At 40.3% G+C, this 20,871-nt stretch overlaps 1 protein-coding gene across 1 annotated transcript in view; it reads left to right on the forward strand.

The window, feature by feature from the left end:
• The window catches only part of SYTL5 (synaptotagmin like 5), a 115,516-nt gene that overhangs the window by 69,912 nt on the left and 24,733 nt on the right, over positions 1–20,871 (forward strand). The window contains exons 6-9 of the mRNA XM_005700922.3: positions 6,520–6,661; positions 11,884–12,013; positions 14,142–14,248; positions 16,736–16,828. Of these exons, the coding sequence (XP_005700979.1) occupies positions 6,520–6,661; positions 11,884–12,013; positions 14,142–14,248; positions 16,736–16,828 (472 nt within the window). The remainder of the gene's footprint in view (positions 1–6,519; positions 6,662–11,883; positions 12,014–14,141; positions 14,249–16,735; positions 16,829–20,871) is intronic.

Here is a 20,871-nt window from a genome sequence, read left to right on the forward strand (position 1 = left end):
AGAGGAGCCTGGTGAGCTACAGTGCATAGGGTTGCAAAGAGTAGGACATGACTGAGCAATTAACACACACACAAACACACATGTATTGTTCATTGCTTTGGGATGTATTGACCTCTCCAAAGAGTTTGGTATTCATTTATTTTCTTATTTAATTAATTCTTGTTAAGTTTTGGCCACCATTCATGGCATGCAGGATCTTTGTTCCTCAACCAGGTACTGAACCCTCACTCCGTGCAGTGAAAGCTTAGAGTCCCAACCACTGAACCATCATGGAAGTCTCAAGAGTTTGGTTTTTCAGTGGAGACACACATACCTGTGTGTTCATGAGCATGTATTTTCAGGCACACACACAGGGGTCAACAAACGTTTATGTAAAGGTACAGATTGTCCCCCAGTGGCTCAGTGGTAAATAACCCACCTGCCAGTGCAGGAGACACAGCTTTAATCCCTGGGTCAGGAAGGTCCCCTGGAGAAGAAAATGGAAACCCACTCCAGTATTCCTGCCTGGCGAATTCCATGGACAGTGGAGCCTGGTGGGCTACAGTCCCTGGGGTCAAAAAGAGTTGGACACAACTGAGCGTCCAAACAACAACAGACTGTTAATACTTTTGGGTTTGGGGGCCAGATGGCATCTGTCTCAACTACTCACTCTGCTGTTAGAGTGTCAACTGAAAAAAAAAAAAAAAAAAAAAAAAAAACACAACCCGAGAGCTGTGAGTTAAGGTTTGTTTGGGGGCAGAATGAGGACTACAGCCCTGGAGACAGCCTCTCAGATAGCTCTGAGAAACTGCTCCAAAGAGGCAAGGGGGAAGGTCAGTCAGTATTATATTTGATTTTAGTGAAGAGGGTACATGCAGTCAAACACAGATTTTGGCAGAAGATTGTGGCCAGTCAAAAGGAACAGATGTCACTATTAATGATTTTAGTAATTTTATAGATACGAGGCACAGAGTGCCTCATTCCTGATCTCCACCCTGGACTCCTTTTAAGGTATTTGAAGGTCAGTGACCGCAGAGGCTAAATGATTTCATTCTTATAGAGGCAAATGGCACGTACCAATTTTTAGTTGGCAGTTTTGTAAAAGCAGCTGTATACAACGTATAAAGTGAATGTGAATGCCTGCATATTAATAAAACTTTATTTATGGCACTGAAATGCGACTTTCACGTAATTCTTACATGTAAATAAAATATTCTTCTTTGAAATTTTTTCAACCACTTAAAAATGTAAAATCACTCTTAGCTCACAAGTTATACAAAAACAGGTGGTGACCCCAGTTCCATCCAGGGGCCGTAGTTTGCTGACTTTTCTGGTGCCACACATTTTACTCACAGACACAGAAAGCATCCTTCCATTCATCACATTCTAAGCCATGAGGATAGCTCAGGTCTCTTGATGCGAGCAGTGTGCTGAATAATCTTGGTATGAGCAGGAGGAATAGTACAGTTGGAGATATGCCTGAGTTTTGCTGGCATCCAGTGGTTAAGACTCCACGCTCCCAGTGCAGGGCACAGGCTCGATCCCTGGTCAGGGAAGATCCCACTTGTTGTGTGGTTTGGCCCTATAGAAACAAACTCATCCACAGTTGAGACCAGTGTTTCTCAGCTTTGGCTACATATTGCAGTCATTGGTGATGGGGGAGTGGTGAGTGGTGGGAAAGGATCTTGATGCCTAGATCCCATGCCCAGAGGGTCTGATGTGGTTAGTTTTGGGTGCAGCCTGATCACGGAGTTGTTTAAAAGCTCCCACAGTGCTTCTGATGTGCAGCCAAGGGTGAGGGCCCCCCAACTCCCATAAGACAGTGGGGACAAAGAAGTTGCAGTTGGGGATCCCCAAAAATGGGACGGTTAAGCCATGTTCAGCTTTTTTTCCCTTTTGTTTCCCATTTTTAGCACCTCTTTCTCATTTAACAGGCTCGCCTCACTTTCTAATTCAACCTCTCTTGCCTGTCTCTCAGGTGTTTATTTCAGATCTCAAATAACTAAAAGGAGTTAGGAAGGCATGTAAACTGCAGAATGAACATCATATCATCCTAGTGTTATGTTATGCCCTAGCCTCATTGTCCCAGTGAGCATGGTATCTTTCAGGTTAATGCTGTCTTTGGCTGATCTTTTATGAAAACACTCATTTTCACAGGCAGGCACAGGCTCAACCTTGTCAGTCTGCTCTGGGAAGGTTGAATCCTGGGAAATTCTTTGCAGGCTTCAACTCCTGGGAGACCACACTGTAAACCAGAAAGCGAACTTGTTAAATTAGAGTTTCTGTCCTTTCTCCTTGAATTCTTTACCTAGAAATTGATATATCTAGGAAGCCATTATCAAGGTTTGAGGCCAGCATGAAATTAGAGATAAGAAAACAGAAGGCTTTTAAAAAGTAAGCTAAAATAAGGGAAGCTCTTTCCTGCCCTAGGAAATGTGTATTTCAAGTAACTCAGGATTTCCAAGCTCCCCAGACAGTGTCACATTCCCCATACTTTGGGCCTTTTAGGTCGAAAGGAATGTTTTTCCCCTAAGCAGATTTTAGCTTCAAGGTTTATTAGAACTGATTTCTAATATTTCTAATTTAAATATCACTAACATGATCTATAGCTTCTCTGGTGGCTCAAATGGTAACGCATCTGCCTACAATGTGGGAGACCTGGGTTTGATCCCTGGGTCAGGAAGATCCCCTGGAGAAGGAAATGGCAACCCACTCCAGTACTCTTGCCTGGAAAATCCCATGGACGGAGGAGCCTGGTAGGCTATAGTACATGGGGTCGCAAAGAGTCGGACACGACTGAGCGACTTCACTTCACTTCACTTCAACATGATAATATGGATCCAAAATAGCTCTTTCTTAATTGAACTTTAAATTTCTCTATTTTTGACTTGAGGAGGCTTTTATCCTCTTCCTATTTGAGTGGCAAAGATTCACATATTTTATGTCAGATTTTGCGTAACATCTGAAAGAGTTGGCATACAAGTATTTATGATATTCTGCCTCATTAGACTAAATTTTTTTTTAGTTTAATCAAATGAAGCATTCAACTGAGAGGAAAATATTATTAAGCTCACAGTAAATGCCAGGGATAAATGTGAAAGGGTATGTCATTTTTAAGATAATGCTTCTGGCAACAGTAATTTCAAATGGCTGGCTTATGAGGCACAAGACTTTTTTTCCCCCGCTTATTACAGGATAGCCTCTTGAATGTCATCACCACATGTAACCAACTTCTGCCAGAGCTTCCATATAAATGGGACTTTGGGTTCTAGGAAGGCTAATCCACGGTGGAGACTTTTCCAAGACCACCTGGGTCTGGGAGGACCTTCATCACAGACATAAGCAGAAATACCCACACAGATTCCCTTGGATCATAATCTTTTGGTTCATTTCTGCAAGATTCAGTCCAACCCTTTCTCTTTTGAGACTTTACCTAAAACAGTATCGGGGCTCAGATGGTAAAGAATCCACCTGTCAACGCAGGAGATTGGGTTCAATCCGTGGATCGGGAAGATCCCCTGGAGGAGGAAATGGTAACCTACTCCAGTATTCTTGCCTGGAGAATTCCATGGACAGAGAGCCTGGTGGGCTACAGACCATGGGGTCACAAAGAGTCAGAGACGACTGGGTAACTAACACTTTCACTTTTTTGAGTTGAACATGGCTGAGTGACTTTCACTTTTTTTTTTTTTAAACCTAAAACAGTAGGGAGAGACATTTTTTTGGTAGTATTACTGTAAGAGTAGAGAACCTCTGGGCAGTGTACAGCATCCCTGGGTAAGTCTCTAAGCCCTTTCTCCGTTGAACTTGTGAGAAAGAACAGCATCACTTGGGAAAGGTATAAACATTGTTCAATTCAGTTCAGTCGCTCAGTCGTGTCCCACTATTTGCAACCCCATGAATCGCAGCACGCCAGGCCTCCCTGTCCATCACCAACTCCCGGAGTTCACTCAGATTCACATCCATTGAGTCGGTGATGCCATCCAGCCATCTCATCCTCTGTTGTCCCCTTTGCCTCCTACCCCCAATCCCTCCCAGCATCAGAGTCTTTTCCAATGAGTCAACTCTTCGCATGAGGTGGCCAAAGTACTGGAGTTTCAGCTTTAGCATCATTCCTTTCAAAGAACACCCAGGACTGATCTCCTTTAGAATGGACTGGCTGGATCTCCTTGCAGTCCAAGGGACTCTCAAGAGTCTTCTCCAACACCACAGTTCAAAAGCATCAATTCTTCGGCACTCAACTTTCTTCACAGTCCAACTCTCACATCCATACATGACCACTGGAAAAACCATAGCCTTGACTAGATGGACCTTTGTTGGCAAAGTAATATCTCTGCTTTTCAATATGTTATCTAGGTTGGTCATAACTTTCCCTCCACATGCTGCACTCAATATGCCAGCAAATTTGGAAAACTCATCAGTGGCCACAGGACTGGAAAAAGTTAGTTTCCATTCCAATCCCAAAGAAAGGTAATGCCAAAGAATGTTCAAACGACCACACAATTGCACTCATCTCACATGCTAATAAAGTAATAAACATTGTTAACTGTTACCAAATATAGAAATGTAGCACCTGAGATTGGAGGGCTCAGGGAAATCACCAAAGAATTTCAAACTGTATCAATCTATTTAATCCCCAAATTTTATTTTCTTGTCATCAGACACAAAAGACACAGTCACAGACCCTTTGTGAGCAGAGTCCATAGTCCTATAATTTATTCAGACCCCCAGTTCTAGAAAGAACCTGTCAGGGACTGTCTCTGTGTAGTATTGAAGGACTGCTACCCAGAAAATTTTCCGAGCTCACTTAATCAAATTCTAAGAAACTAACTCCAAGCTCTCTCAATCCTTTAATTATCTTCTCCTTAATAGCATTCCTCTTCTACATTCTATCCATGTAGAACCTGCCTGGTTGTAACAATTTGATTGGCAAAAGGATGCATAAGCAATTTGAAGAACTAGCATGAGCTTGAATGCTGTCTTTGGATAAGCATATAATTCTGTTTTTATTCTGACTTTATCATATGTTAATACTAACTCTGTATGTTATTAATACAAATTCTGTATGCATGTGTGGAATAAGTGCCTAACCTCTCTAAGCCTCAGTTTCTTCATCTGTAAAATATGAATGTTCATACCTTTTTATTTTTTAAGAAAAAAAAAATGAGTGTTGTGGAACGGAGACTGTCGAACACCTAGACAATACTCAGTAAATGCAGCTGCTGTTTGCATAAATCTCAATAGTTGTGGTGGCTGGTTGTATCAATCAGGGCATATTTTATTCTGGTGGCTTCTTTGGTGCAGAGCCTTGAAAAAACTTACAAGCTGTGATTAACAGCTCCAATGTTTATTGCTAATTCTTCTGTCAGATTTTTCTTCTATTAATGACCCATGTGCCATCATTCTCTTTAAAATATGCCCTTCCTTTATTCCTATAAGTCTCTCCTCCAGTTGGCTCAACTGTGAGCTCTAATCTGTCTAAACTGTCACTGTTGTGCTTTAATAAGAAGATTTTGTTATTACAGGTGCACTTATAAATTATTAAAATAGTAACTGAGTGAAATTCACAAGGGCTTACATTTTACTACTGAGCATATTTTGTGCTCACTGATGGCAAAGAATGAAAGGACAAACACTTCCCTTAAACTCTAATTTGTCAACACTTATTTACTTATGAAACTCCATTTAATAAGAAAATTGCGATCACCTCCAGGCAGGAACTGTTTTTTTTTTTTTCATGAATCATTACTGAATGGAATTGAATCCATTTTAGCAAACATAAAAGTGAATCAAACTCACTTACAAAAATGTCATTATTTTTAGCCTTCGTTTATTAAATGTGCACCATGAGTCAGTCACTAAAACACTGAGAAATAAAATATAATTGCCAATCTTTGATTAAATATGTACTGAGTGTGTCCTTTGCACCAAGATATTGTGAAGGTGCTGGAGGTGTCATGGTTAAGTGTGTCATCAGCTCTGTCCCCGAGGAGCTCATGTTGAAAGAGGTCCCAAGGCCCACATATCTTTTAAGCAGCCAAAGAAGACATTATGTGGGCAACTTCTACACAGTCTGGGAAAGACTGTAAGTCACCAGGAATTGAGTAGAGTTGAGGTTGGCAAGGCCTGTGATGGACAGAGAAAGCACAGTCAGGGAGGCTGGACTTTATTTGGCCCTTGAAGGATGGGAGGATTTGGATAAACCGAGAATGACAAATAAGGCTTATCAGGTGGGGAGAATGTGAGCAAAAACCTTAGAAGTGGAAGCAGGAGCATGAGCAAGCATGGTGAGTTGAAAAAATAATTGGCAACCTGGGCTGGCTAGAAGAGTACTGCTGAGCAGTGGGGAAAATATTTGGAGAGGTAAGTTCAATTACGAAGACGCTGGAGTCAGACAAATGGCGTTGAACCTCATGAGCCCCTGAAGGTGTACCTCAGGGGGTCCACATGTTGCCATTGTTTTCTGGGGAGTTTTCCCTGACTGTGTCTTTGGTCACTGCTCCACTTCCATTTTAAAGTCAGAATGTTTTTCTCATTTAGGGGAAGCACTGGTTCATCAGATTTCAATGAGCCAGAAGCTGGTCCTGGAACTCCGAAGAGTGTCCGGAGCAATGGCATGACCCCAGGCACTCCGAGGTCACCGGCCCCCAGCACCCGCAGCGTGACCTCAGTCAGCAGTCGAGTAAGTTCACAGATGTGAAGGAACAGCTCCATCTGGGACTCAGCCTCACCACTGAGGCATGGCTAGCCTTCAGCTCTCTGAATCTGTTGATCTTGTTTAACAGTAATAGATGCTTCTTGCTCAGAACTGAACCTCCTACATCCATAGCACATGGCAGGAGGCCTCAAGTGTGAAGGAAAGGGCAGTTTCAGAGGTGGAATTTGTTTGATGGGGGTTTCAATGGCTACATGGTTTCAGTAAAATATAAATCATGTTTAGCACTCTGATTTTGATCATCCATTTTATTTGTCAAGAACTTGACTGTTCTAAAATGTTGCCAACAGATTTAAATTAGGAAAGGTAGACTCTTAAAATATTTTTATCATTTTCTTTTCAATACATCTGTTAAAGAGTCTGCACATAACAGAAATTTAAATTGCATTGTGTGTGTTGTGTGTGTAAGCTGTTCTTTTGAGTGAATGAACATCTACTAGGTTGTTTGATTAAGCAGGAAACTCCATATAGATAACTCACATATTATATCTTTACATACAAACTACAATTCTTTGATTCAGCCAATATTTAATGAGGGCTTTCTCTATGCCAAGCCCTGGTCAAACAAAGACTTGAAAGAAGTGAAAGAATTAGGCTTGCGAGCATCTCTTGCAAAGTTGTCATCCATGCTGGGACAGCACTGATGTTCAGTAAATACATTATGGGAAGGCTGTTGGAATCACTTTATATTGCAATCACTTAAATCAAGGACCACCATCTGCATAGTCAGTGCCCTTGCTTCACCAGAGTCTGAAAGATCTTTAGTGCCCCTGAAGGAGCAGCCAGTGCAAATACCCTAAGGTGGGAGCATATGTGGTGTGTTCAAGGAAGAACAGGGAGCGCTGTATGGCTGTTATGAGTGAACAAAGGAGGGATACGAGAAAATGAGTTCAGAGGGGAAGTAGGGCCAGATGGGCCATGTGGACTGTGTGCACTTTGGCATTTACTCTGGAGAAGATGGCAGCAGTTGGAGAATTTTCAGCAGACTAGTGACATGATCTGGCTTCTGTTTATGCTGAAACTGAGGACTATGCCGAGAAGAGCCTATTGGGAACAAGAGTGGAAGCCAGAAGGCCAGTTAGGAAGGAGGCCAGGGTATTACTGCAGGAGGTGTTGCTGGGCTTTGGAACACGAAGATAGATGTGGAGATTGTGAATGACAAGATTCTACAGATATTTTTGATGAAGAGTCCAAAGGCGTTCAGACAGGATAAAGAATAATAATAATAAGTGTATTTAAACAGTTTTAGTCTAAATTAAACTGGTTGATAAGATAAAAGGCCTATTTAAAATTTCATCAGTGTTTATACTTAGCTCCACAAACAGTGTTGTTCAGTAGCCAGAAAAGTGCATGCCCAGTTGGTGACTGTACTCACTTCTCTGGCAGCCTGAAAAGGGATGGCATTCAAAATATTTAGAAACTGGTATGTCAGGGGCACTGAGCCATCAGAACAGACCCTGGTGCAAGATTGGGCAGCATCCTGAGGGCCCTCCCAGCCATGCAGTGACCTGGATTGTGAGGAGAACTAGGGTTGTGGAGGACAGGAGCACAGGAAGAAGGGGTGGACTGGGAGTTGCCCTGCTCACCAACTGATCCAGAAGTATTAAAAAAATGTTAACAGCTGGTACAGCTCTGCTAGAGGGAATCAGCAGACTGTCAGTCCAATAATTAGTAAGTTAGTCAAGTTTGTTCTCAAAACAAGGCTTATCTCCCTAAGTACCATCACTGGAGGTAGGGGGTAAGGAGGGAGCTTCCTTCTCATGTACCAATCCCCTCATATCTACAGCCTTTAGATGAATTTTTTTTTAATTTTAAGAACTTTAAACCATTAAATTGCAATTGGTTTACAATGTTGTTGCTTTCTGTTGTACAGCAGTGATTCAATTATACACATATATGCATTCTTTTTTTACATTCTTTTCCATTGTGCTTTATCATAAGAGACTGACTTCTTGTTTATCCATTCCACATATAATGGCTTACATCTGCTAACCCCAGTCTCCAACTCCATCCCTCCCCCCAAACCCTCTCTCTTGGCAACCACAAGTATGTTCTCTGTGTGTACCATTCTGTTTTCTGTTTTGTAGACAGGTTCGTTTGTCATATTTTAGATTTGTTGCTCTGACTTACTGTGATAATCTCTCAGTGCATCCAAGTTGCTACAAATATACGAATACTTCTTTATTAAACAATACCTGCTCTGTGCTTAGTGGCTCAGTCATGTCCGACTGTTTGCGACCCCATGGACTGAAGCCTGCCAGGCTCCTCTGTCCATGGGGATTCTCCAGACAAGAATACTTAGGAGGGTTGCCACGCCCTTCTCCATGGGATCTTTCCAACCCAGGGATCGAACCCAGGTCTCCTACATTGCAGGTAGATTCTTTACTGTCTGAGCCATGAGGGAAGCCCTAGATATTCCCCAACAAAAATTTCCTATGTTTGAATGAGCAGACATATGTATTGATATATATAGGCTCAGATGGTAATGAATCTGCCTGCAATGCAGGAGACCCAGGTTCCATGTTTCCTGATTTGGGAAGATCCCCTGGAGAAGGGCATGGCAACCCACTCCAGTATTCTTGCTTGGGAAATCCCATCGACAGAGGAGCCTGGCGGGCTACAGTCCATGGGGTCACATAGTTGGACACAACTGAGCAACTAACACACACATATGGTGCTTGTGCTAATCTCACGCTTGCATTCTAACAGATGTAGCTAGTCTTTTCTAAAAGAAAAAGAGGCACAAAGAGAAATACGTTCTGTTGGATAAACTTAGTGCAGCACAGTACTTTATGAAGCATATTTGCTCTTTCATGATGAATAGAAGACCCATATGGAGTTACACGATGATCAAATTAACAATTTCTCCCACTTCTCAGCATCTCTTTGCTTCAGTGTTCTTGTCTGCTTTAGCATGTGAGAAGTACCTTTTTAAAATGGAAAATTCTTAGAACATGAAAGTCTCTAACCTGTGCTCTGCTATGATATAACTTACTAATTTGGGGCCTCACATCGTGAATCTCCAGGGTATGTGTTACATACTGTGCAATATTAATTGGCCTATTAGTGCTCAATATTAATGTTATTCCCAGGGTGCCAGTTGGAAAATTTACTGTCACTGTTAATTGCTGCTAAGGAAGTTGGTCTTGCTTCATTGGAGGAATCCATGTGTGACCACCTTTCTGAATGGGTGGCAATTAGAAAAGTTAGGACTTATATTCCTCCTGTTACAGGTAGTATGTGTTGGCAAATACTCAAAGACCAAATCCAGTCTATATTGGAGTTGCATTGATTTGCATTTCTATCTTTCTGGAGTGAGTCCATTAACATTGCCTCAGTGTCTAAGTTATGGGGTAAATGTAGGGCACCAAGAAGGGGATTCCTTTCTCTAGGACATTTAAAGACAGCTTTTGATTGTTTTTGGAAGGGGCAACTGAAGAGTCTCTTTTAGGTTCAATCATATCACATCATGGTGTCATTTGCATGGCCACTTAACCTTAGTCCAGTTCTCAGAAGTGCAAAATTAGTTTAATACTTAAGTGAACTTGGAACAATGCAATTGTCAAGCCCCTGTGGGCACAGGCAAAGTTGGGACAGAATTTTCCTTTATAATGAAATTAAGTGTCACTGTTGATAGGAATGTAAGTTGGTGCAGTCACTGGAAAATAGAGGTTCCTCAGAAAACTGAAAATAGAATTACTATATGATCCAGCAATCCTACTCCTGGGAATATACCCAGATAAAACTATAATTGAAAAAGATACATGCAACCAATGTTCATAGCAGCACTGTTCACAATAGGCAAAACCTGAAAACGATCCATATGTCCATGAACAGATGAATGAATAAAGAAGATGTGATATGCATATACAGTGGAATATTACTCAGCCATAAAAAGAACAAAATAATGCCATTCATCATACTATGTGATGTTAGATTAACACCATGTGATATCACTTATATGTGGAATCTAAAACATGGCACAAATGAACTTATTTGCAAAACAGAAACAGACTTGCAGAGAACAGACCTGTGATTGTCACAGGGGAGGGAAAGGAATGGACTAGAAATTTGGGGTTGGTTGATGCAAGCTATTACATTTAGAATGGATAAACAAGAAGATCCTACTATATAGCATAGGTAACTATGTTCACTATCCTGTGATAAACCATAATAGAAAAGAATGTAAATAAGAATGTATATATGGTATAACTGAGTCACTTTGCTGTACAGCAGAGATTTTCACAACATTGTAAGCCAACTATACTTCAATAAAAAGAATTTAAAAAAGAGAAAACATAAAATGTTAGACTGAATACCATTACATGAACAAGCATCTATAAGCAAGTAGATACCCAATTTAAAAAAAAAAACTATTCCTATAAACAGGGACGTCTCCATTCTTTATCCTTTTATGAACATTAATAAGTGCCTTGCATGAAATTTTATTGCAATAATGATGTAGGAGGACTTCCTGGGTGGTCCAGTGGTTATGAATACGTCTTCCATTGCAGGGAATGAGGGTTTGATCCCTGGTCTGGGAACTAACATTCTGCATGCAGTGTGGCAACTAAGCCCACACACCACAACTAGAGAGCCCGAGTGCCATATTGAAGATCCTGTGTTGCCACCATTAAGACCCAACACAGCCAGATAAATAGATTTAGTAAAATAATGAAAAACTTAAATAACAATGTAAGCAACCATATTCTGATCATCCAGCCTATGAGATGGGGAAGGTAGCATACTTTTATGTTAAGTGAGACGTGGTGAAAGTAAGGCATGGTTGAGGAGAGAGGGTGTGGAGAATGAGGACAAACGTGGAAGCAAGAGTTCTAACCCTGAGTACTACGCTGCGGGTGTAAAGCTTGCCGTATTCTTACACATAGTTCATGTAAGTTTGGAGGTTCTTACACCATCTTTACTGATAACCTTATAATATTCACTAATTTTGTGAACAAATAATTATTTCAGACACCTTTTGTGCTAGTTAACAAAACTCTTGGTAGGTATTTTTGAGAGTATTGATAGTAAGTTTTAGACTTATGGACTCCTGTTGAGGGCTCTCTAGGTGTCAACTGGCTCTCTTGAAGAGTAAGATAGATATGGTTATACTGGTAGATGGAAGTATTTGGAAGTCAATTACAGTCAATATTATATGTATATTTCCATTTCTACTTTGTGAGAAGGAACGTGGTTTTGAAAATTTCACCGATTTGGCTGCCATTGAAAGCACCTCTGAGGACCTCACAAAGACTCATCGCCGAAAACCTTCCAGCACACCATCCATAGCAGTGTCCCGGGCCTCCCTCTCCTCAGGTATTTCCAACCTGACTGCTCTGTTGTAAAAATGACTAAATCAGGTGAAACTGACTGCCTTGTGGGGCCTTAAATGTATGTTTCACGCCTTTGAAAATAATCATCCACTCTTTGACCCATGGTATTCGGCCCACTCTGTAAGAACTGTTGAAACATGGACCCATGTGATAACTTGAGCCCCTTGCAAAATCTGTGAATTTTGAATTTGATAAGAGTATACAGTCATGGGGCTTCCCAGATAGTGCAATGGTGAAGAATCTGCTTGCCAAGGCAGGAGACACGGGTTCGATCCCTAGAGGAGGAAATGGCAATCCACTCCAGTACTCTTGCCTGGGAAATCCCCAGGACAGAGGAGCCTGGTGGGCTACAGTCCATGGGGTCTTAAAGAGCCAGACATGACTGAGTGACAGAGCCGAGAAGTCAGTAGAGGAGTTCAGGAAATATGATTGTTTCATTTAATACAAAAGATAAAGACACTTGCCCAGAATTCAAGGGAATGGTAGTTCCATTGACACATCGGTCAGAAGTGCCCTGTATCTAGACAGATGAATCATTATTCCATGGTTTAAATAAGGCCTTCTTTGCAAGCAGCATTAAGGGATTATTAATTACCTCTTTCATTTGTATGATCCCTTCAAAAATATTGTTTCACTTTAGCATCACAACCCCTGTGAAACAAATATTATTTTATGGTGTAATTTTATTACCTTTGAATAAGGAAACTCCTCAGAGACATATGTTATAATTAGGAACTTTATGTCCCCTGTGTAGATTTGATATCATGACAAGACCCCCAGAAGGAAGAAATCACCAGTTATCTAATGCTAATCCTAACATAAAGCCTAAGGCTGGATTCTCTGTGCTGAGTTGGAGGTGTCTCTCCAAGACAAGTTGCTCCCAAAGAGTTGGCTAAATGTGCATGGCTATTACTGCATTTTGTTTAGGACTAGAAAATTGGTTCTCTAGTTCAATGAATAATTTTAAACTAGCCTAGAAGCCAACCTCATGGAGCGTATTTCTACTACTCGTGCTCATACTTAGTTGTTCAGTTGTGTCTGACTCTTGGCAACCTCATGGGCTCTAGCTGGCCAGGCTCCTCTGTCCATGGGATTTCCCAGGCAAGAATATTGGAGTGGGTTGCCATTTCCTCCTCCAGAGGATCTTCTCGACCCAGGGACTGAACCCATGTCTCCTGTGTCTCCTGCATTGGCAGGCAGCTTCTTTACTGCTGAGCCATTTGAGAAGCCCTTCATTTCTCCTCTTAACAGTACTCAGTAGCTCCTGTGGATTGAGTACATACTCTGTGTCTGGTGCTATGCTAAGCAGTTCTGTGCTATTTCATTTATCATTTCAGTCTTAATCAGTTGCTCTCTTCAGTCTTTCTCATTTATAAGCAAGTATTCTCTCTCAGCAGGGTTTTGACATAGAAGTCTTTTATGGAAATAAACTGTTGATAAGCTATCCACAGCATTACTGAGTTTTGCATTTTTCTTTGTATGTTTAAAAGCAAGAAATTCTGCTGATGAAAGAATGTTCTGGTGTGCAAAGAAATAAAAGTTCCTTTCAATTTCCCTATAGCTACTCCATTTTTGTGTGAAAAGAACTTGTATCATTTCATTGCATTTTATGTCAAATATAAAAGCACAATGTATGTGTGCATGCCCAGTCATGTCTGACTCTCTGCGATCCCATGGGCTGTAGCCCACCAGGCTCCTCTCCATGGAATAGACAATAGATTCTCTAATAAATAAGGAATACTTAATGTTTTATTTTTTTCTAAGCTTAATGGCCCATTCTTTGAGAGTTTGCCAAGGTTTTTGAGCACAACAAAATTCTTAAATAGCTTACAAATTGATCATGTTATAGTAGTAGAACATTTGCCTTCCTATGCTCAAAGGAGAAATGTACAGATCAGTGTTGGTAAGTCAGTCCAAGAAAATTTCAAAATACTGTTAATAAACGGTAGCATGTTAGCATAAACAGTGTGAAGTTTCTGACTATTGTTTTCATGACACTATCTATGCCTTATCCCTAGAAAGAATTGGAATAACAATGAAACATTTGCAATGAGAAGTGAACCCTTCTAACAAAACAAGATGATTCCCTTCTTCCCCTTTCCTTCCTGCAGACCGGAGTCGATCTGAGTTAGATTTGAGTGGGTCATTTACAGAAGACTTAGAGGATACTATAAGCATAAGGAGCAAATCTGTCCCTGGAGCTTTGGACAAAGACTTGGTAAGTTGGATATGGAAGAGTGTCTAATGGTCATGAAGAAAGGGCACAGGCTTATTCCAAACCTGTCCACTTTTGGGGAGGATGATTTGAAAGTGAAGTGAGGATATACAATCATTTCTTCCTATTAGTCTTCACAACTAACATATAAAAACAAATATGATTTAGAAAAGGTAACAGGTGATCAGGTTAATGAGTGACAAGTATCGCTAAGAAAACAACTGTTGGGGATTTCAGTTCCTTGTTAAAAGCATGTCACTTAATCTAAACCCAGAAAATGTAAGAAATCCTAACATTTCCTAAGTCCAACATTACTAGACTTATCTGACTATATGTTTTGTATGAACATTTCTACATCTCACGTTATCCCCCTAAACTATCTTCTCAATTGAGACTAACTTATGTGAAATTTAATGTTTAAGGTAAAGTCATTCATGAAATGAGAACGTTGAATTAAATTATTGTGAAGGTTCTAATATTCTGGAATTCCTCTTTCTACAATAGCTATAATCCAATTTGAACTCCTTGGATGAAAGATAAGACAAATGTTAAATGACATTATTACAATTTTTCTGACACAAACCAGGAAACTTAGTTCTAACACTCAATGTTATTTACTATAGTAATAAAAAACTACAAAGTATTTTTAAATCCACCACAAAAGGGCAGCGGTAGTGGTGGGCAATGAGAGCAAATGGTTTCAAAGATTACTTGGTATTCAGCCTTTAAAGAACAGATAATTCCAATGTTATTAAACTATTACTGATCATAGAAAATCTGAAAATCTTCAAATTGATGATATGAAGCCATTTTATATAACCTGAATACTCAAACTTGATTTTTAAAATAGTTTTAAAAAAGAAAACTACAAGGTAAATTAATTTATAAATATATACAGAAAACTTGAATATATACACAAACCTAGCAATGAATCAAAAATATTGCAATAAGCAAGTTTTATTCTAGGTTTGAATAGAAGAATTCATCTCTATAAGAATATCTTTTACATAATTAATATTTCACTATATTAAAGTGAAAGTGAAGTCACTCAGTCGAGTCCGACTCTTTGCAACCCCATGGACTGTAGCCTATTAGGCTCCTCCATCCATGGGATTTTCCAGGCAAGAGTGCTAGAGTGGATTGCCATTTCCTTCTCCAGGGGATCTTTCCGACCCAGGGATCGAACCAGGGTCTCCCACATTGCAGGCAGACGCTTTACCGCTTTACCGTCTGAGCCACCAGGGAAGCCCCTTCACTATATTAAAGGAGAAAATAAAAACTACATCAATAGATGGGGAAAACTTTTTGAAAAGAGAATGTAATTCGAATAGGATGCATAATACTAGCTTCAAGAAGGAGGACCAGGGAAGAGAGGAGAAACCAAAAAGAAAGGTGTCCTTAATAAAAAAAAAAAAAGAAAGAAAGAAAATAGCATGCATGATATAATCCATTTATCTGTGTGTATGTGTACCCTGTTCATCCATCAAAGATTATTAAAATTTAATTATTAATATGTGAGTGGAGATACAAGTTTTTTTAATCTATATTACTTGATATTTTTACTATAAAAATGTATTATTTAAATAACCAGGAGATGAAAAGTGGGGAAAGAAAAGTAGAATCTGGAATTTTGGATAAGAAACCAATATGTAAAATAGTTTATTCTATCGGCGAGATTTTCAAGATACATTTCCGTGTCTTAACAGTATAGACATACACAGGCATGTGTTAATGTGCATACACACACACATACACGCACAAATGCACCTCAACTTTTTAAATTAAAAAATAAACACTTTGCTCAAAGTAAATCACTTTAGTGAGCAGGGAAGGAGGAATTGAACGCCCAGGTCTGTGTGAGTCCACATTTCATGTTCTTTCCATAAAGCAAGCATCGCTAGGAAGGGGACCCCAATCTTCAGATGGTTGTAATTCAGGTTGAATGGAGAACAAAAGAGCAAAACCTAGGAATGGAGTTTTTCCTAGATATTTCTATCTGATATTTCAAGTATTTAAGAAAAGCGTTTTCAAATATCGTATATTAACGCATATATTTGAGATCTAGAAGGATGGTACTGACGAATCTGTTCGCAGAGCCACAGTGGAGACACAGACATGGATAATAGGCTTATGGACAGGGAGAAGAGGAGAGGGTGAGATGAATGGAGACAGTAGCATGGATACATATACACTAACATAGGTAAAATAGATAGCCAATGGGAATTTGCTGTATAACTCAGGGAACTCAAAGTAGGGCTCTGTAATAACCTAGAGGAGTGGGAATGGGCGGGAGGTGGGAGGGAGATTCAAGAGGGAGGGGACATATGTATACCTATGGTTAATTCATTTTGATGTATGACAGAAATAAAACCAATGTCATAAAGCAATCATAAGTCAATTATAATATTTTTAAAGTGTTTTTTGTAAGTGAAAAGACTTTCTAGGAAAGACACCAAGCCACTGATTTTATTTCCCCCCATCCTTCCTTAGGATTCCTTAGAAGAGATGGAAGATGGCATTGATGACTTAGTGTCCTCCCGGTTTTCTTCAAATACCCACAGTCTAGCGAGTGGCCTGTCAACAGTAAGCAATTCTTGAGCGTGCACTGGAATATTCTTTCTCTTGTTGGTTTTCTTTGCATTACCAAAGAAGAGAATCAAGTTCTTGGAAGACACAGGATCATGAATTAAAAGTTATTATAATCTCCTGCTTGCCTTTTGTCCACAGAGTACCTTTCATTCAAATTTTGTGGGGGCTTTTCCTAAGGCTCCTGATTCCTACTTTAAAAAAACCTCTCCCTACCATGTTTTAAAACCTCATCACTCCCTAGTTCAGGCTCTCATCAGCTGAACCCTCTGAATTATCTCAGTTCTCAGCTGGTAAATTTGCCTGCTGCCATTCTCTCAGTTCCTCAGATGTCCTCCTTGCTACCACCAGTCACTTTCCTCACTTTCCTTAAACACATAGCCAAGCAACTTTCTTTCCTATTCGTACATCAAGTCCATAATTTCCCACTCCTACGGAATAACATCCCATCTTACTTTGGTGTTTGAACCCTTCTTTGAGAAGGCTTTAGGTGTCCCTGTGTCTTTTTATCTATCTGTATGCCTCCAAGTCTTTTGGTGTCTTTTATTTCCATCTGTTGCACTAATGCGCTTTTCTCTTTTGACCTTTGGGCGACTTCCTTAAAGAATTCTCAAGCAGGCTCTGACAGGAAATGGACCTACCTAAGTGTGCCTGATGCTGACTCGGACACTGTGAGTGTTCAACCTTTCCTTTTTCTTTTTTTCAATTGTACTTCATGGATTTCATGGTACAGGAAATGTCATTAGCTAGGCAATTCTCCCAGTCTTTCTGACTCATGTATCATTAACCAGCAATCCTCTTTTAAAAGGTAAATAATATAATCAGAATCCAGGTATTCCAAAGAAAACACATTTTTTAAACATTAGAATCTGTGGACTAGAGGAAAGATACATGGTCCAGAATGGTTTACCATGAACAAGGCACTTTTCATGGGATTCTCCAGGCAAGAATACCGGAATGGGTAGCCATTCCCTTCTCCAGGGTATCTTCCCAACCCAGGGATCCAATCTGGGTCTCCTGCATTGCAGATAGATTCTTTACCATCTGAGCCACCAGGGAAGCCCCTTAGAATAAACATCTCTGTTTATTTTTTATTTTTTATTTATTTTTATTTTTATTTTTTAATTTTTATTATTTTTTTTTAATTTTTTATTTTTTTTTAAATTTTAAAATCTTTAATTCTTACATGCGTTCCCAAACATGAACCCCCCTCCCACCTCCCTCCCCACAACATCTCTCTGGGTCATCCCCATGCACCTGCCCCAAGCAAGCTGCACCCTACGTCAGACATGGACTGGCGATTCAATTCTTACATGACAGTATACATGTTAGAATTCCCATTCTCCCAAATCATCCCACCCTCTCCCTCTCCCTCTGAGTCCAAAAGTCCGTTATACACATCTGTGTCTTTTTTCCTGTCTTGCATACAGGGTCGTCATTGCCATCTTCCTAAATTCCATATATATGTGTTAGTATACTGTATTGGTATTTTTCTTTCTGGCTTACTTCACTCTGTATAATTGGCTCCAGTTTCATCCATCTCATCAGAACTGATTCAAATGAATTCTTTTTAACGGCTGAGTAATACTCCATTGTGTATATGTACCACAGCTTTCTTATCCATTCATCTGCTGATGGACATCTAGGTTGTTTCCATGTCCTGGCTATTATAAACAGTGCTGCGATGAACATTGGGGTACATGTGTCTCTTTCAATTCTGGTTTCCTCAGTGTGTATGCCCAGAAGTGGGATTGCTGGGTCATAAGGTAGTTCTGTTTATTTTTTAATATAAATTTATTTATTTTAATTGGAGGTTAATTACTTTACAATATTGTATTTGTTTTGCCATACATCAACATCTCTGTTTAAATCACAGCATTGGCTTGGTTAAAAGCATAGAGTTTGGTTAGTAGTAAAATTCTTGTAACTTCTTCAGTTTCTTCCAAGCTTCTGCAGTAGTGGGTTCTTAAACTGAATTTTCTATGTACCGATCTCATCCTTTAACAGGACCCTCTTTGAAGGAGTGGCTACAGAAGGATGTGGTATAGATATAAGTCAGTGACCCAAGGGGTCAGTGAGGTATGGTGCGGAGGTCCTCAGACTAAAAATCTGGAAATCTTTTGCTTTGTTGTCAACAACAAAAAAATAATCAGCCGATCTAAGAAAGAAATGGGAAATTCTATTGGCGCTGTATTGAAGATTATAACCTGGGAACAGCATCTCAGAAAGCTCCGAGAACCGTTCTGCCCATAGAAGTCAAGCAAGAAGGCCAAAGGGCAGATGAACTTTTTCACGTTCAAATTTTTCTTGGGGAATTCTCTGGTAGTCCAGTGGTTAGGACTCTGTACTTTCATTGCTGAGGGCCCAGGTTGGTCAGGGAATTAAGATCATGTAAGCCATGTGGTTCAGTGAAAACAAAAAAGAATGTTTAAATTTTTCAAGCTTTGCCATAAAATATAAACTTTATTTCACAATGTTTTGGCACTGCCAATAATTTCTGTGAGCCAGACTTGACATTAGGGGTTTGGGGCTTATTCTTAAAGCCCCTGAAACTCAAAGCATGGTCTGTTGACCAGCAATATTGAGTGACCTGGATCAGAGACTATAAAAGGTGTCAGTTTACAGAACCCCTAGTGTCTCAGTGGTAATTTCATAGCACTGCTAGGCCAGGTGAAAGTGAAGTCGCTCAGTCATATCCGACTCTTTGCGACCCCATGGATTGTAGACTACCAGGCTCCTCAGTCCATGGAATTTTCCAGGCAAGAGTACTGGGGTGGGTTGCCACTTCCTTCTCCAGAGGATCTTCCCAACCCAGGGATCGAACCTGGGCCTCCCACATTGCAGGCAGACACTTTACCGTCTGAGCCACCTAGCCCAGTTAAATAGTTAGCTTGGGAAAAAAAAATAAGCACTAGTATCTTAACAACTTAGTAGCCATTTGAAAATATAATGCACAGTAACCATTTGAAAAAATAATATTTTTATTCCATTCTTCAGTCTCCCTCCATCGTGTCCAACTCTTTCCATTCTTAAATAGCCCCTGAGGTGATGTGTGGGCCTGATGGGGACTACATGAGTTGGCAGCAGCATTTTCATTTCCTTTTCCTCATGGATTTTTGTGCAGTACATGTTTTTTGTCAGTTACTGCCTAAAACTCAGGTTCACATGGATAGGACTTTATTAAAAAGAAGAAAGTAGGATTGAACATTAACACTGTAAACTACTGTTAGTAGTTTGCATGGTGTCTAATAGTTGTCACTGTTGTTTCCCTGGGAATTTTAAAATATCCTGCGGTGCCCCTTGTGAGTTGGGGCTGGTGCTCTGGGATGCCTTAACACACAGTTTGGGAACTGTGGACCTAGGAGTTTGTTAGAAAAGCAGAATCGCAAGGCTTCCCTGGTGGTCCAGTGGTTAACAATCGACCTTGCAATGCAAGGGACACCGGTTCAATCCCTGATCCGGGAAGATTCCACATGCTGCAGAGCAACTAAGCCCTTGCACCACTACTATGGAGCCTGCACTCTGGAGACCAGGAGCCACAACTTCTGAAGCCCGAGTGCCCTAGAGCCTGAGCTCTGTAACAAGTGAAGCTACCGTGATGAGAAGCCCTGCACAACACAACTAGAGAGCAGCCTCTGCTCATTGCAACTAGAGGAACCCCAAGTGCAGCAACAAAGACCCACCACAGCCAAAAAATAAATAAACAAATCTTTAAACGAAAAAAAAAAAAAAGAAGAAGACAGAATCTCAGACTCCACCTGGGACTGTGTGGATCAGAGCCTTCATTTTAATGAGACCCCCAAGTGACCAGTAGGCAATTAAAGTTTGCAAAGACACCTGCTATCATGAAAATTCTGATGTTTGGTTTCAGGAACAGAATAGACAACTTAGGTCACTCACTGGCTCTTTAAGTTTTAATTTCCAAATTATTATGGAATCCTTGGTTTGCTCTTGCCCTTGATTTAAGCTTGAAAAAGAGACTGGCCATATCACCCACTGTTTTTGTATCAGTCTCTACTTTGGGCAATTGGAGGAAGGTA

The sequence above is a fragment of the Capra hircus genome (genome assembly GCF_001704415.2).
Source record: "Capra hircus breed San Clemente chromosome X unlocalized genomic scaffold, ASM170441v1, whole genome shotgun sequence".
Taxonomy (NCBI): Eukaryota; Metazoa; Chordata; class Mammalia; order Artiodactyla; family Bovidae; genus Capra; species Capra hircus.